This window comes from Tamandua tetradactyla, chromosome 16, assembly GCF_023851605.1.
Source record: "Tamandua tetradactyla isolate mTamTet1 chromosome 16, mTamTet1.pri, whole genome shotgun sequence".
Classification (NCBI taxonomy): domain Eukaryota; kingdom Metazoa; phylum Chordata; class Mammalia; order Pilosa; family Myrmecophagidae; genus Tamandua; species Tamandua tetradactyla.
The window spans coordinates 40,728,041-40,741,779 of record NC_135342.1 but is presented as its reverse complement, the minus strand read 5'-3'; the positions used below and the strand labels follow the sequence as shown (position 1 = coordinate 40,741,779).

At 36.2% G+C, this 13,739-nt stretch overlaps 1 protein-coding gene and 1 pseudogene across 3 annotated transcripts in view; one reads left to right on the top strand and one right to left on the bottom strand.

Annotated features, from left to right (window-relative positions):
• ITFG1 (integrin alpha FG-GAP repeat containing 1) overlaps positions 1–13,739 on the top strand; it is a 343,198-nt gene that overhangs the window by 247,759 nt on the left and 81,700 nt on the right. For both annotated transcript variants that reach the window (XM_077132340.1, XM_077132339.1), the window contains one exon: positions 6,886–6,929. In XM_077132340.1, coding sequence (XP_076988455.1) covers positions 6,886–6,929 — 44 coding nt within the window. The remainder of the gene's footprint in view (positions 1–6,885; positions 6,930–13,739) is intronic.
• LOC143659412 (origin recognition complex subunit 1 pseudogene) overlaps positions 1,870–13,739 on the bottom strand; it is a 117,656-nt pseudogene continuing 105,786 nt past the window's right edge. Inside the window, exons 4-5 of the transcript XR_013163525.1 lie at positions 12,706–12,768; positions 1,870–11,589 (exon numbers count right to left, since the gene is read on the bottom strand). The product of XR_013163525.1 is annotated as an origin recognition complex subunit 1 pseudogene (transcript). The remainder of the gene's footprint in view (positions 11,590–12,705; positions 12,769–13,739) is intronic.

Below are 13,739 nucleotides of genomic sequence, written 5' to 3'. Positions count from 1 at the left end.
AAATAAACAGTAGTAAACATTTACTGTTTATCCTATGCCAGGCCCTCTACCAAAGGTATTACATGGATTATATCATATTATATTATCCTATATATGCTAATATTTAAGTAAAATATTATAAGAATGTACAATTTTTTGAAATAGTATAATATTACTCGTTCTCATAAGAAGAAAGACAAAGCAGAAAATTAGCTCATAGAACAACAGGCTGTACTCCTAGTCTGCTCTGCATTTCTGATCATATATGATCTGCTCTCATTCATTCATTCATCCACAACTTGCCTATTCAAAGCTCTAGCTAATTTTGTCCTATCTGAGCAAACTTATACAATGGGCCATATAAACCTAGAATTCTTCCCTCTGCATTAGGGCAGAGTTGTTAATGGGTCCTAGTTCAAAGTCCTAGAATTTGGACCTTTGATTAAAACCATATAAATTATTTAATCCAACTATATTATTTTAAAGATTTTTTTTTTAAAGCGTAGAGCAGTGGAGTGATTGCTCACGTCCACACTTTGCATTGACTGCCTTAGTTGATGGACATCCTGTACCGTACAAATAGTATGCCTGAAGGAGCTAAGCTTATTATGATTTTGAGCCCATATTGGTTTCATATCACGTTGGGATTTACTCTGGATCAACACTCATAACATATAGACTTAGTGAAATCAATCTGACACAAACAGAAACTATATAAGAAAAAAACCTAACTATTAATAACAGAAGATGAGTTCGCACATATATAAACCTTGTGTAGTATTATATCTTTCTAGTAGCATTTAATTTAATTCTTACCTGCTTTTGTAAACTATAACTTAACCTGTAATCCTGATGATCATGTTGAATTTATATATTGAAATTTAAAAGAAATTGAGAATAAAAATTTCCCTTATATGGTTGTAAACTTCAAGAAACCTAAAGCTTTTCAGACAATTTCTTATTAATTCAACAGTGGAAGTATATGTGGGAGTGGATGTGTTCCTTTTTTCTGATGGAAAAACTACAGGGTGGGTCACAGAGAGATTCAGTGATAAGGCCAAAACAAAAAGTGGGATTTTACTCTTACTTCTATTGTATTTCTTACAAAAGCAGTTTAATTACTGAAAGTGGGTAAACCAGTCATTCCATTCTGCCCTACTTCAAACATATATAGCTAGTAGAATCCAGAATCCATGCTAAGTTTGCCTCCCCTGCTGCAATAGCCATGTGGATGTCACTGGGAAAAGGTCAGATTGTTTTGAGGGTAAAATAATAATACTAGGTTGAGAATAGGTTAACCTTTATAAAAGCATGTTTTGAAGTTTTGACTCAATTAAACAATATTATCAATCAGCATGGTAAGCTCAAAGATGCTTATTGTTTCTCCTTGAATCTATGGTTTCAAAAACAAAGGAAATATGTGCGTTATATTAATGTATCTTTTTTTTTTTCACATTTTATAACTAGTTTGACTTTGTTATACAATACTCCTTAAGGGAAAAAGCTCTAAGATGTAGAGAAGTTACAGTAACATTTAAATCTTAACGTTTTACCATAGTATAAAATTTCAAATTTCATAGAAGTCATCTTAAAAAAAAAACAGATTCAGGAAAACAGTTTAGCTTGCTATATACACAAAGAGGCTACTGTGTAATTTTGAGTAAATAGTTCTTGACTATGTTAAACAAAATACAGATATTTTATTTTATACAGAAAATAAAATAATCCAATAGTTAATAGATTTTCTGTCTCCCATAGGACTAAGATAATGTATTCTTTGAATTAGTTGTTTTCTTGTTGAAAGCAGCAGCCGTATAGTTTTACAAAAGAATTCCATTCACTATGTGACCTTGAGTAGTTTTTGACACAACCTTAAGTTCCATCCTGGGAAAAAAAAAATGATTTTACTTATTCCACTGTTTTGCTATGAGGATTAAGGAAGAGCATATGTGAAAGAAAATTCATATTCAGAGCTTGGTACTTACCAGAAAATCAAAGAATATTTGCTGAAAGAATGCTTGCTAACCTTTCTGGAGAAGAATTTCACTTGATACATCAAAAGCTTTAAAATTGAACCTAAATATTCTATTTCTGTGAATTTAATTCAAGTAAATAATCAGGTATGTGCCAAAAATTTGTGTATACATGCTCTGAGTCTATAAAGTTGATCTTCACAAAGTTGTTTTGTTTGTTTTTGTTTTGTTTTTTCACATAGGCAGGCACTGCCAAATGAACCCGGGTCTCTGGCATGGCAGGCAAGAACTCTGCCTGCTGAGCCACCATGGCCCACCACCACAATGGTTTTTTTAAGAGGAGGAAAAAAACAAGAGTTAAGGGATAGAGAAGAACCTAAATATCCTAATAATGAGATTCATATTGTATATGTATTTATGCATATGTATGCACCTATGTGTACACGTTTATATATTCATATCTATCCATCTGTTCAATGCAATACCACAGAACTATGTAGTAGATTTGTATATATTGATGTGGGAAAAGTTTAAGTTCAATCCAAAAAGCCAGTTACAAGATAGTGTATAGTATGGTTTCATTTATGAAAAAAATATTATAACTTGTGTGATACCGTGCCACAAAATGGTAATAATCCAGGATAGTTGTTTTTCAAGTGATTTTTATTTTCTTTTTACTTCTATATTCTTAAATTTTTCTACAATATACATGTACTCAAAAATTCAAGAACTATATATATTGAGACACTAAATTAGTGGTTTCTGAGGGTTTCAGACTGATGGGGAACCTAAGATATGATAGCTGATGGGTATAGAGGGTGATGAAAATGTGATAAAATTGACTATGCTAATGGTTGCACAATTCTGTGAATATGTTAAAAAAAACATTGACTTGTACTCTTAAGTGAATTACTCTTAAGTGAGTTGAATGCACACTAAGGCATGTGAATTATATCTCAGTAAAGCTGATACCAAGTGTGTGTGTGTATGTGTGTGTACACTCATAGATGGGGTTTTGAATTATCACTTCCAGTCACTACAGCCCAGTGTGTTCTCCCACACTGCACATTTTCTTGCCTTTAGACTACTACACAGTTTTATCAGTGAAGATCTGTTTGCTGAGCAAGCATTATAACTATCAATAGGAATCTGTATACTTTGAAGAGGAAGATACATGCCTCTAAAATAGCTAAAAATGGTGAAAAGTACTTTATAGTAGAATCTTGTAAAGAATTATTTGCCCTAAATGATTATTAAGGTCAAAGAAGGCTTTGTGAAGATGAGGTGAGAACCTAGATCCTCAAAGATGGGTAAAATTGGGAATGACCAAAATAGGTAGTGGTATAAACATTCCAGAAGGGAGGCCATGATCACTGTAGACAAAATGAGCAGATAGTAAGTAGAGACTAATTCACTTCTTGCACGGTCTTGAATATAAATAAAGAGAGAATATTGCTAGTATCAGTTATGAATAAGCATCTATCACAAAGAGAAGATTTTGTCAGACCGAATACTTTTTTTTTTTTTGTCACGGGCAGGCACCAGGAATCAAACCTGTGTCTCCAGTATGGCAGATGACAACTCTGCTGCTGTGCCACCATTGCCTGCCCAATTTTTGATGCACTTTCTCTTGCTTTTTTTTTTCTTCTTCTTCTTTTTTTTTACATGGTCAGGCACCCGGAATCAAACCAGGTCTCCGGGCCACCGTGGCCCCAAATACTTTTTTTAATTCTTCATCAAAGAGAGTCTGTGATAAAATATGTGGATTAAGAAGATGAATTTTGCAGCAATGTTCAGAAGAAAAAGATATGCTCATAATTGAAAGGCCAGAGACAGTGACCTAGCTTAGAATACTGTCATCTAGGTGTGAAGTTGCAATGCAGTAGAAGAAAAGTTGTAGCAATGGGTATACAAAGGAAATAAAAGTGTATGGTTTGGTGAATTTTTACATATGTATATTCCTCTTGTAAGCACAACCAGATGAAGAAGAAATATTTCCAGTGCCCCAGAAGGTTCTCTCATATCGTCCCATCTAGTCATTACCCCCTGCAAATATCTAGCCACTCTTCTGACTTCTGTCACCATAGATTAGTTTTGCCTGTTTTCTGAACATCATGTAAATGGAATCATATGGTTATGTATTCTTTGTGCTTGGCTTCTTATACTCAAAATTATATCTGAGAGATTCGTCCAAAACATGTTTGTTTATAGACTCTTACCTTAAAAAGAGAATATAAATACCCATTCAAGTCAGCACTTACAGGTCTCCCTCATTCTTTTAATAGCTCCATATCATTCTAAAATATATTATACTTGTTCCACAGTTGATTTGGCCTTTCCCCCATTGGTGGATATTTAGGTAGTTTCCAATAGTTTATTATTACTCTTTTAATTTTATAGACAAGAAACTATTTTAAAAGATATCCTTTCATACAAATTTTATCAGTTTATACTTTCGCCTACTGTAAGTGAGAACATGTGCTTCTAACACCTTCACTTACTTTGATCTTTGCCAGTCAGGTGGATGATAATATTGTCTTGTTTTTATTCTGCCCTTTTCTTATAGTGAGTAAAGTTGAGCATGTTTTCATGTTTGAATCATTTGCATTTTTACTTCTATGAACAGTTCTTGTCCTTTCTCATTTTCTTATTGATTTGTGAAAATGCTATAGTGTATATTAGAGAAGTTAACCTTTTGTGATATATGTTGCAAGTGTTTTTTGTAGTTTCATTTGTCTTTGATTTTATTTTTTTTCTACAGACAGTTTAACATTCTTTTTAATTTCTGCCTTTCTATTGAGTATAGTGTCTTTTCATGTTTTTGATCGTTTTCATTTTCTCTACTAGATATTACTTCTGGCAATCCTTTGTTTTCTATTGGGTTATCTTTTTCTAAGCTCTTTATATATTAGCTTATTATATATTGGAAGCTCTTTATATATTAGAGATAGTGTTACTTTGTAGTATGTTTTACCAAAGCATTCACCCCATCTGTCATTAGTCTTTTAATATTTAATGGTGTGCTTTTTTTGTAACCTTACTGAGATATATTCATATACCTATTTAAGGTGTACAGTTAAGTGATTTTTAGTATATTCACAGAGTTGCCCAACAATCACAATTTTAGAACATTTTCATCACCCCAGAAAGAAACCCTTAGCTATTATCCTCAACCCCAGGCAGCTACTAACCTATTTTCTATCTTCATAGATTTGCCTATTCCAGATATTTCACATAAATGAAATCATATAATATGTGGCCTTTGTGGCTGACTTCTTTCACTTAGCAAAAATGAAGCCGTAGCTTGTATTAGTACTTCATTCCTTTTAATTGCCTACTAATATTCCATTGTGTAGTTACACAAAATTTTTTTAATCTCTTCCTCTGTTGATGGACATTTGGGTGGTTTCCACCATGGGCTATTAGGAACAATACTGCTCTGAACCTTCAGTACAAGTTTTTGTGTGGGCATTTATTTTCATTTATTTTGGTCATATACTTAGGAGTGGAATTGCCTGGTCAAATGGTAACTGTATGTTTAACATTTTAAGGAATTGCTAACCTGCTTTCCAAAGCAACTGCACCATTTTTCATTCCCACCAGCAATGTATGATGGTTCCAGTTTCTCCACATTCTCCCGAACACTTGATCTTATCTGACTTTTTGATAATAGCCATCCTAGTGGGTGTGAAATAGTGTTTCATTGTGGTTTTGATTTGCATTTCCCTAATGGCTATTGAGGTTGAGCATCTTTTCATATGCATATTGGCCATTTGTACATCTAGGTCAACGTTCTTTTTTTTTTTCTTGTATGAATGTACAGTTGTTCCCTGAGATCATTCTTTCATTCAATAGTTGCTTTTTAAAAACCAGTTCCTATGCTGTAGTAGTAAATTTAAAGATCAAAAACTGTTTTGCAAGAGTAAAACATCTTTTTTTCACAATTGCCTCAAATTGTATTTAATGTAAAAGTCCTATAGAATATGAACAGGTATCTTCTTTTGTAATGAAATATGTCATGCTGATATCATGTCTTTATACTTTATTTATCCTACCTAAGCATAATATTGCTATTAGGATGCTTGTCACTTAATGTTTATACTATATAAACAAATATAAGGAAACATTTTCGTATGGATATATTTGAATCCATTAACAAATATTCATAATTGTTGTTGAAAGATTGCTTACTGAGCAGAATTGTCGCCAACTTTAATTATAACATCTAGAATATTTAACTGATAGCACTGAATGTCTACTTCCTTATAGAGGTATCACATCACTAGAAGTGGTAGTAATATATTTTAAAATTCATGTTATTTATATAAAGTTTTCGGATAATCTAACCTTTTCTTTTTTGATGGTGATTGTAGAATAAATATATGATTAATTTATTTTTGTATGTGTGTTAAAGACTTTCATATGTACTCATCAATTATTTTATAATCATGTTCTGCATATAGTTATCAAGAGTGTCCAGAATCTTTGACCTAGAAAATTTGATTAGTTAAATGAACAACATCTAATTAAAGAAATAAAATACTAAATGTTCTATTTGTTATTCTCAGTATATGTTTTCATTTATTTACATTTGGCACCTCTTTGTCATATTCTAAATCTCACTTGCAATTAAGCTAACCAACTAAAAAATAGAACCAACAGTAGCTGTGGTCTGATATAACTACAGTTATTTCATCTTCATATTTTCCAAAATTGCAGCCTCTTGCAGCTTAATAAAAAGGCTTCTGAAATATTAGGAAAAAGTGAACAATGGAAAATTAGCTTAGCTCTAAAGTACTGGAATTGACTTCTGTTTGTGTTCATGAATCAATGCAGCATATTAATAGATTTTATACAGGATAAATTAGAGTTCACTTTAAATATAGCCTTACAATATAACAAGAATAATAGATTGTTCTTTATTTTTCCACAGTTCTTAGTGGTCTCTGTTCTAATGACTGTCCTCGTAAAATAACAGTAAGTAAACAACTTTCAGTTGTAAGTATTTCTGTGAAAATTCTTTGCATGATAAATAAACAAAATACTTATCGTAGGTCACAGTCAAATTGTTATTGCTTTTTGGAAGTGCTGAAGAAGACTTTGCTGGAAATAGAGTATCTTTGTGAAAAAATATCACCTGAAAGTTCACCTCCTTATGAAACCTTTTATGATACCCTTGAGAGAATGACCATCCGTCCTATTATTTCTAGGCATTCTACTGTTATTTTGGCATAAGTATTTGATTACACTTAATTGCTTAGATTAGAGGCCTCTCCACCCTATATTGTAGTCCCTTAAGGAAAAGAACCATGTCATCTCTGTGTAGCTGGTACATAGCACAGGGTGAAGGCGTATATGGTAGGCAATTAATAAATGTTTTTTGGGTTTTTTGTATGTGATCTTAATAGGGACTTGTTTAATGGAATGTTTCAGTGAAATAATAAAATACAAAAACAATTACATTTAGACTTTGAAGTAGCAAGTTCATGTAAATTGCATTAAGAATATTACATTTGTGTTTCTTTGTGTGTGAATCATTGCTTGGACGTGTGTGTGTGTGTATGTGTGTATATATCTCTGCTTGGTTCATCATCATAATCCTTGTTTCCTAAGAAATTATCCGCCATTTAAAGCTGAGGAAACTGAAGCTCGTATAAGTTGAATAACTTTTCCAAAGTCACATAGCTAATAAGTAGTCAAACTAGAACACAAAGCTGAGTATTCTAATTATAGTCTTGAATTATTGCTATGCAATTAAAGCACTATGTTACCAACATTTTTTAATAATTGGGCAACTTCCCTTATTTAAGATGTGTGTCTTAGGTTGGGTTCCTTAGGAAACAGACCCTAAGCTAAAGATTTGCATTCAGATTTATTGGAGAGTCTATGTGAGAACACTTCTCAAGTAATGAGGCAAGCAGATTTGGCAGAGGGAAAATTTGTCTGTGATGCATGGGAAGCTCTGAAGCTAGAATGGCCCCGAAAGATTACCCAAATTTAAGCAAAAGTCCTAGGCCTTTTTACTCTTTTTATAATTGGAATTTATTTTAATTTAGAGATTAATTACATCTCTTTATTAGAGTAATTCATACCTTATATTTTCTGTACCATAAGTCTTATTTCTAACCCTTGACCATAGCCATACAGTTTTCTTTCTCAGAGACAACCAATGTAATCAATTTTTATATGTTCTCCCAGAGCTATTTTATATAAGTACAAGTATTTATATAAATACAAATATCTTTTGTGCCTAAATTTCTGTACATGGTATGTTACCATTAAATAAAAGGCAGGGCAAGTAACAGAGATGGAAGTCAGAGAGAGGGTCTGTTTTGGGAAGGACAGTTTGGTTTTATAATCTGAATTCTGAAATAGCTGTAAACTTCCCAAATACTCGAACAAAATTATTTACTGGAAAATTCGAAATATATAAAATAGCCTTTTCCATTCAGTATACTTTGTTACAATAAATCCATGTGCTTAGATAAAAGAAATTAGGTTCTTTACAAGAGATCACAGTCCTTTCACAGTCCTTGTGAAAGTCCCTCACTCTTCTTTTAGTGCAAACAGTATGTTGAGCCACACATGAAGAAGCAAGTCATTCCTGCTGGGCTGCATGAGGAGGAGGCAGCAGGAGCCAGATGTGAGCATACAACCATTGTCTCTGACATGGTAGGGTACAGCAGTCCCTCCATTCTGCACAGAGCCATGTGCTGATTGTATACCTATTGAAGTGTTGCTTCCTGCAGTCCTGATCAGTGGAACTCTGCAAGGATGTCTCTCAGGAAGCCCTGTTCCAGAACTGAGGAATTTTTACAACAGTGATGTATTACAATGAAAGCATCTCATCCACACCTTCCATTGCGTGGGCTATAGTAACCAGGCCAGAGGAGTCAGGCTTTTTTATCGGAGAACTCTGTGCCTTGCCTACAAGTGTCCAGGCAGTATCGTGCATCTCCAGAGAGAGCTCCCACCTTCCTAGCTACCAGCTGGATGGTGTCATCCTCAGAGGCCTTTAAATGTTTGAGCCGAGACAGTAGGTTATGCTGCAGTTGGCTACCAATTGGAAGGACATCCTAGTGAGACCCAGTCGGCTTGACACTCAATTCATCATGATTCATTCTGTCAGGTCCATCATAATTGGTGGTGGTTAGGACCACAAAATGGGCCTCTTTGTGAGTGAGCCAGTCAAAGAGGTTGTACATTTACGTCTTGTTTCTGAATCCACAGAAAGTCAAGCTCATCCACAAGCAGCACAGTGATTTCCTGAGAGGATCCTTGGTTATAGAATCGCTTTGCCAGTAGTTCTGCCACATGGTTAGCTGATGCCTTTTGGCCTCTCACCTTCTACAAGATTTGTGCATAGGCTTGATGGGGCTCTGTCAGCAAAAAAGAGGCACATTATTTGCTTGGGCTGCTTGCTGCAGGCAGTGTATCATCTTATGCACAGTGGCAGTCTTCCCTGTCCCAGGGACCCCAGCAATGTATATGCACCCTCCGGTATAATCACGGAGTTTGCTTTTCACAAAGGTGTGGATGTCTTAGAATTCCTGTTCCCAACAGGACAGAGAGTCAGGTGTGGCAGAAACATGCAGCCTTAGCCGAGTCTCTTTCAGCACACTGGCTGGCTCCTGGATAGCCAAGTTTCTGCTGTGGATCTGGGGAGTGGCTTGCCATAGGGTTCGAGGCTTCAGAGTTTTCTTTGTTGTCTTAGGATAGGTCTGTAAATGTGACTTCATGGGCGAGTGTTGGTTCTGGACATGCTGCTGGCTATACTCCTTGGAATGGGTCATGTGGAGGCCTCTTCCTCCTCATTGCTCGAATCTAAAATCTCTGCTGCTGACAGAAATTCTTTATCTTCTTTGCCACTTTTACTGTTACTGCAAAACCAAAGTTGCTGCCTAATCTGATTCAAAGTCAAGAGAAAGCTGTTTCTGCAGATATGATGGGGAGTAGTTGTAGCTTATATTCTGTATTTTTGGTTCGTTTGCCTCCCTCTTTTTAATATCTTTTAGTATCAGGACCACAGAAGATCCCACTGAGGCTTGTATCCCCCGGATAGGGGTAACTTTTCTCTCCACTAACATTGTAGCTTTCAAAGCTGAGACTCAGGTTCTTAAGATCATGTGACTTTCAGGTGAAGACTGGGTGTTATCCTGGGTACAAGAAGAGTTGAATCTCTCCAGTTTTCTCTTGGGTTTTCAGAGAAACAGGATCTGAAGTCCATCACACTGAGAACTTTCAGAAGGAGAGGTGATCTCTGAGGTCACTTTTCATTTCTTTCTTTCTGGAGAATCCAAAGAGGCACATGAAGTCTGCTGGGAAATCCTAATGTTTGGTATCCTAAGGAAGCTGCTGAGCTCTATCCTCTTCCTTGCTCATGGGGTGACAGGATGAGTAGAAGTTTGACACTATTTGGAGATGGAATGCCTTAATTCAATCCTTTTAAACACTTGCTCTGCTGTGGTCTGAGAAGGGCTTTTTGTGCACTTAATCTTGTCTCTCATGGCCTTCTGGCACCTGGGGCTGCCTTCTTGTAGCATACCCAATTCTGCAAATAGTTCTGGGGACATTGATCTCAACTTCTTTTCATTCCATGATAGTTTCACAAACAGTATCTTCTCATTTTTCAGATTCACAGGTTATCACTTCATCTGGGGCTAAAGTTACTACTTGCACAAGGCCTATGATGGTCTTGGCACTAATGTTGCCATCACAGGCAGGTTAATCATACTAGAATATCTCCTGTGCAGCATGTTTCTGGTCCAACAAGTGCTGTTTACCCACAGGGACTTAACAGAATCGGACAACCAATGTACTTGAGCACGTTTCTTGAAATTAGGTTCAGCGTCATCTTCAAACAATTCATCCAGTTTAACAACGTATGGATTTTTATCCTCTTCCCCTCCAGTCATACAAACTGTCTAACTGGATGTGAATCTCAGTCGAACAACCTTCTATTTTCACACACATTTCTTTCTAGGTTTCGTAGTGCAGTTTTCAATCCAACAGTGGCCTGCCAACCCATAAATAAGTCAGTCTGGTCTTCAGCCTGGTGGGGTAAGATGCCATCGTTCCTGTATTACTCTGGCAGTCTGAAGGCATTGTTCCTTATAGCTGACAGGTCCTAGATATGAGTATTGTGAATAGCTTCTATATATGGTCGATGGATGATCTGACAGGGAACTGTCAGAATAAACTTGGAACTTTTCGCCTTTCCACGATAAAATCAGCCAGAAAATGCTGGCGCCCAGCACTTCCTCTGGCTGGGCACAATGCCTCCACTGACCACCACCTCCATTTCAGGACCTCGAGGGACTGTGGCAACTCTAATTTGCCCTAGCTGGACTCCTTTTACAGTCATAAGGCTCACAGCCAAGCCTCACGCATGAGCCAAAGCAGGAGCCTCGGTACGCCAACATGCTGTGGCCATAATTGATTCAGGCAGTGTTTCTGGCATCAGGTTGGTTATCCGCGCTGTTAGACTTCCTCCCCTTTTTCTTCATCCCTCTTGAGGTTTTTTAAACCCAGATGTGACACATTGAAGGACCCGATGGAAATAGAGCAGATGATCTTCTAAAATGTTGACTGTATAGTGAAGGATACACAGTGCATCCATGGCACCAACCCTCAATATCTGGTGGAGAAGATTATTCAGACACAAACTTTGAATCCAAGTACTGGTAAAAAGGAGTGCTTTGGACTTAAGGGTGAGCCAGAGTGCGCGAACTCCCCTTGGCCACTTTGTGATCCAGTTCTCCTGGGCCTCTGTACTCTTGCATCAATCAGACTGCATATAAGCACTCCTCTGAAGGGATTTATAACTTGGTGTAAGTAGCTCCCTTTGGCTGAGAGCAATTTCCGGGAAGAACCCATCTCTGAGTTGTCAGGACCTGATATTTGGGGCACTTCAGGGAATAAGTGCCTCAGTAATGAAGGAATATTCCAAATGACACATCCAGGACAGCATGCAGATGACTGCCTAGCTAAACTCTTATGCCTTTATATCATTATAAAAATGTAGATGTGATTAATCAGAGGCTAAATATTAACTTGATTATTTAGCTACTGTCTGCCCTGCTTGTGAAAAATTCAGACCCCTTGTTGCTCTTTCACTCTTGTTATCCATATAACCCCTCTATGGCTCTTTCATTACATCATCCAGCAAAGAATTTAAAAAGTTAAAATTGAATCTACTCATTTTACTCACAAATTTCAGCATAAACTTTAATAGGAAAGGCTATATGATTAAAGTAGGCTGTACTTCTAAGACCAATAATGATTTCTCCTTAGCTTCAAATATAAGCCACTTTTTTTTTAAAGTCGAATGCATTATAAGCCACTTTTATCCTGTGGAGAATAGAATCATTTAGAAAGCCTCATAAGTAAAGGCCAACAAAGAGAGATACTCTCAGCTTATGCTTTTCTGCCAGTGATATATCTGCCTCCCATTCATCTGTTTATGGCGTTCTTTGAAGGTCAGTCCTGTTGAGCTGTCCTTTATATATATCATTTTCCTTTCCCACTAATATTATAGATTACAATACTATGACAACTTAAAAGAAATAAATGTATAGTGTACTTCCTTAGTATGCTATGTGTCAAATGTATGCTCATTTGTGAAATTACTTACTTCTTGGAGAAAGTGGCCTTTCTTCATATTTCTTTGACATGAGATCCACTTGATCTTAGTAGAAAGTATTATCATAGTAGATACGACATAGTGTAAGATGAAGAGGAGAAATGTACATACCATATGATATAGTTGAATAGCTTTTCTGCTGGTTGCCGTTCCCAACTGATGCAGGCTAGATATCTGGTATATGGAGAAAGAAAAGAATTATTCAACTCAACAGCTAATCCCAAGATTCCTTTAAGTCTATTTTGAAGACATTAGAGTCTTTAATTCTTACATAACTTTAGTTACTTGCTCACATGGCCATACCCTAGTCTGGGCTTTATTGCCCAGAACTGGTCTGCTTCTAAAATCTCAATTTCATCTTTCCAGCTCTCTGAGCATATCTTATCTTTCTAGTGCTCTCACTCTGTAAGATCTTTAGTCCTTTGACCTGGGTCAACTCACTCTTGTCTTTATCTCCTTCCCTCCTTATTTAGCTACCATACCATCAACCATCACTTCCACAACTGTCTTTAACTCACATAAATCATTGCCTTTCTGCTACAGCTACCTGGCAAAGTTCCACACCGGGTCAGTCCAGGTTTCTCTCTTATTCACTCCTATACCTAGGCCTCTGGGCATTTGTGAAGAAAAATACACAACTCTGCATATTGACACCAGCACTAATTCATGGTCTTCAGCCTCAAATGAGCATTCATCATTATATCATAGTCTGTAGGGATCCCAAATCATTTTTTCTTCATAAGAACTATTTTATATTCTCTCTTCCTACTAGGTGATCTCACCTCCTACTTCAAAGAAAAAATAAGACATAAGATGGGAATTTCTTCAACTATCTGTAGTAACTTTGGGAAAGTTAACCTCTTTAAGCCTTGTTATCCACATCTAAAATGGGAAAACTAGTAGTGCCTACCTATTTTAGTTTCCTGTTGCTGCTATAACAAATTACCACAAACTTTTTGCTTAAAACAATACAGATGTATTCATTTACAGTTCTGGATATCATAGGCTGAATGTATTTCACTGGGCTAAAGTCAGGGTGGTGGCAGGGCTCTGTTCCTTCTGGAGTCCTTGAAGAGAATATTTACTTGATTTCAAGCTACCAGAGGCCACCTACATTCTTTGGCTCATGGTCCCTTCCTCCATCT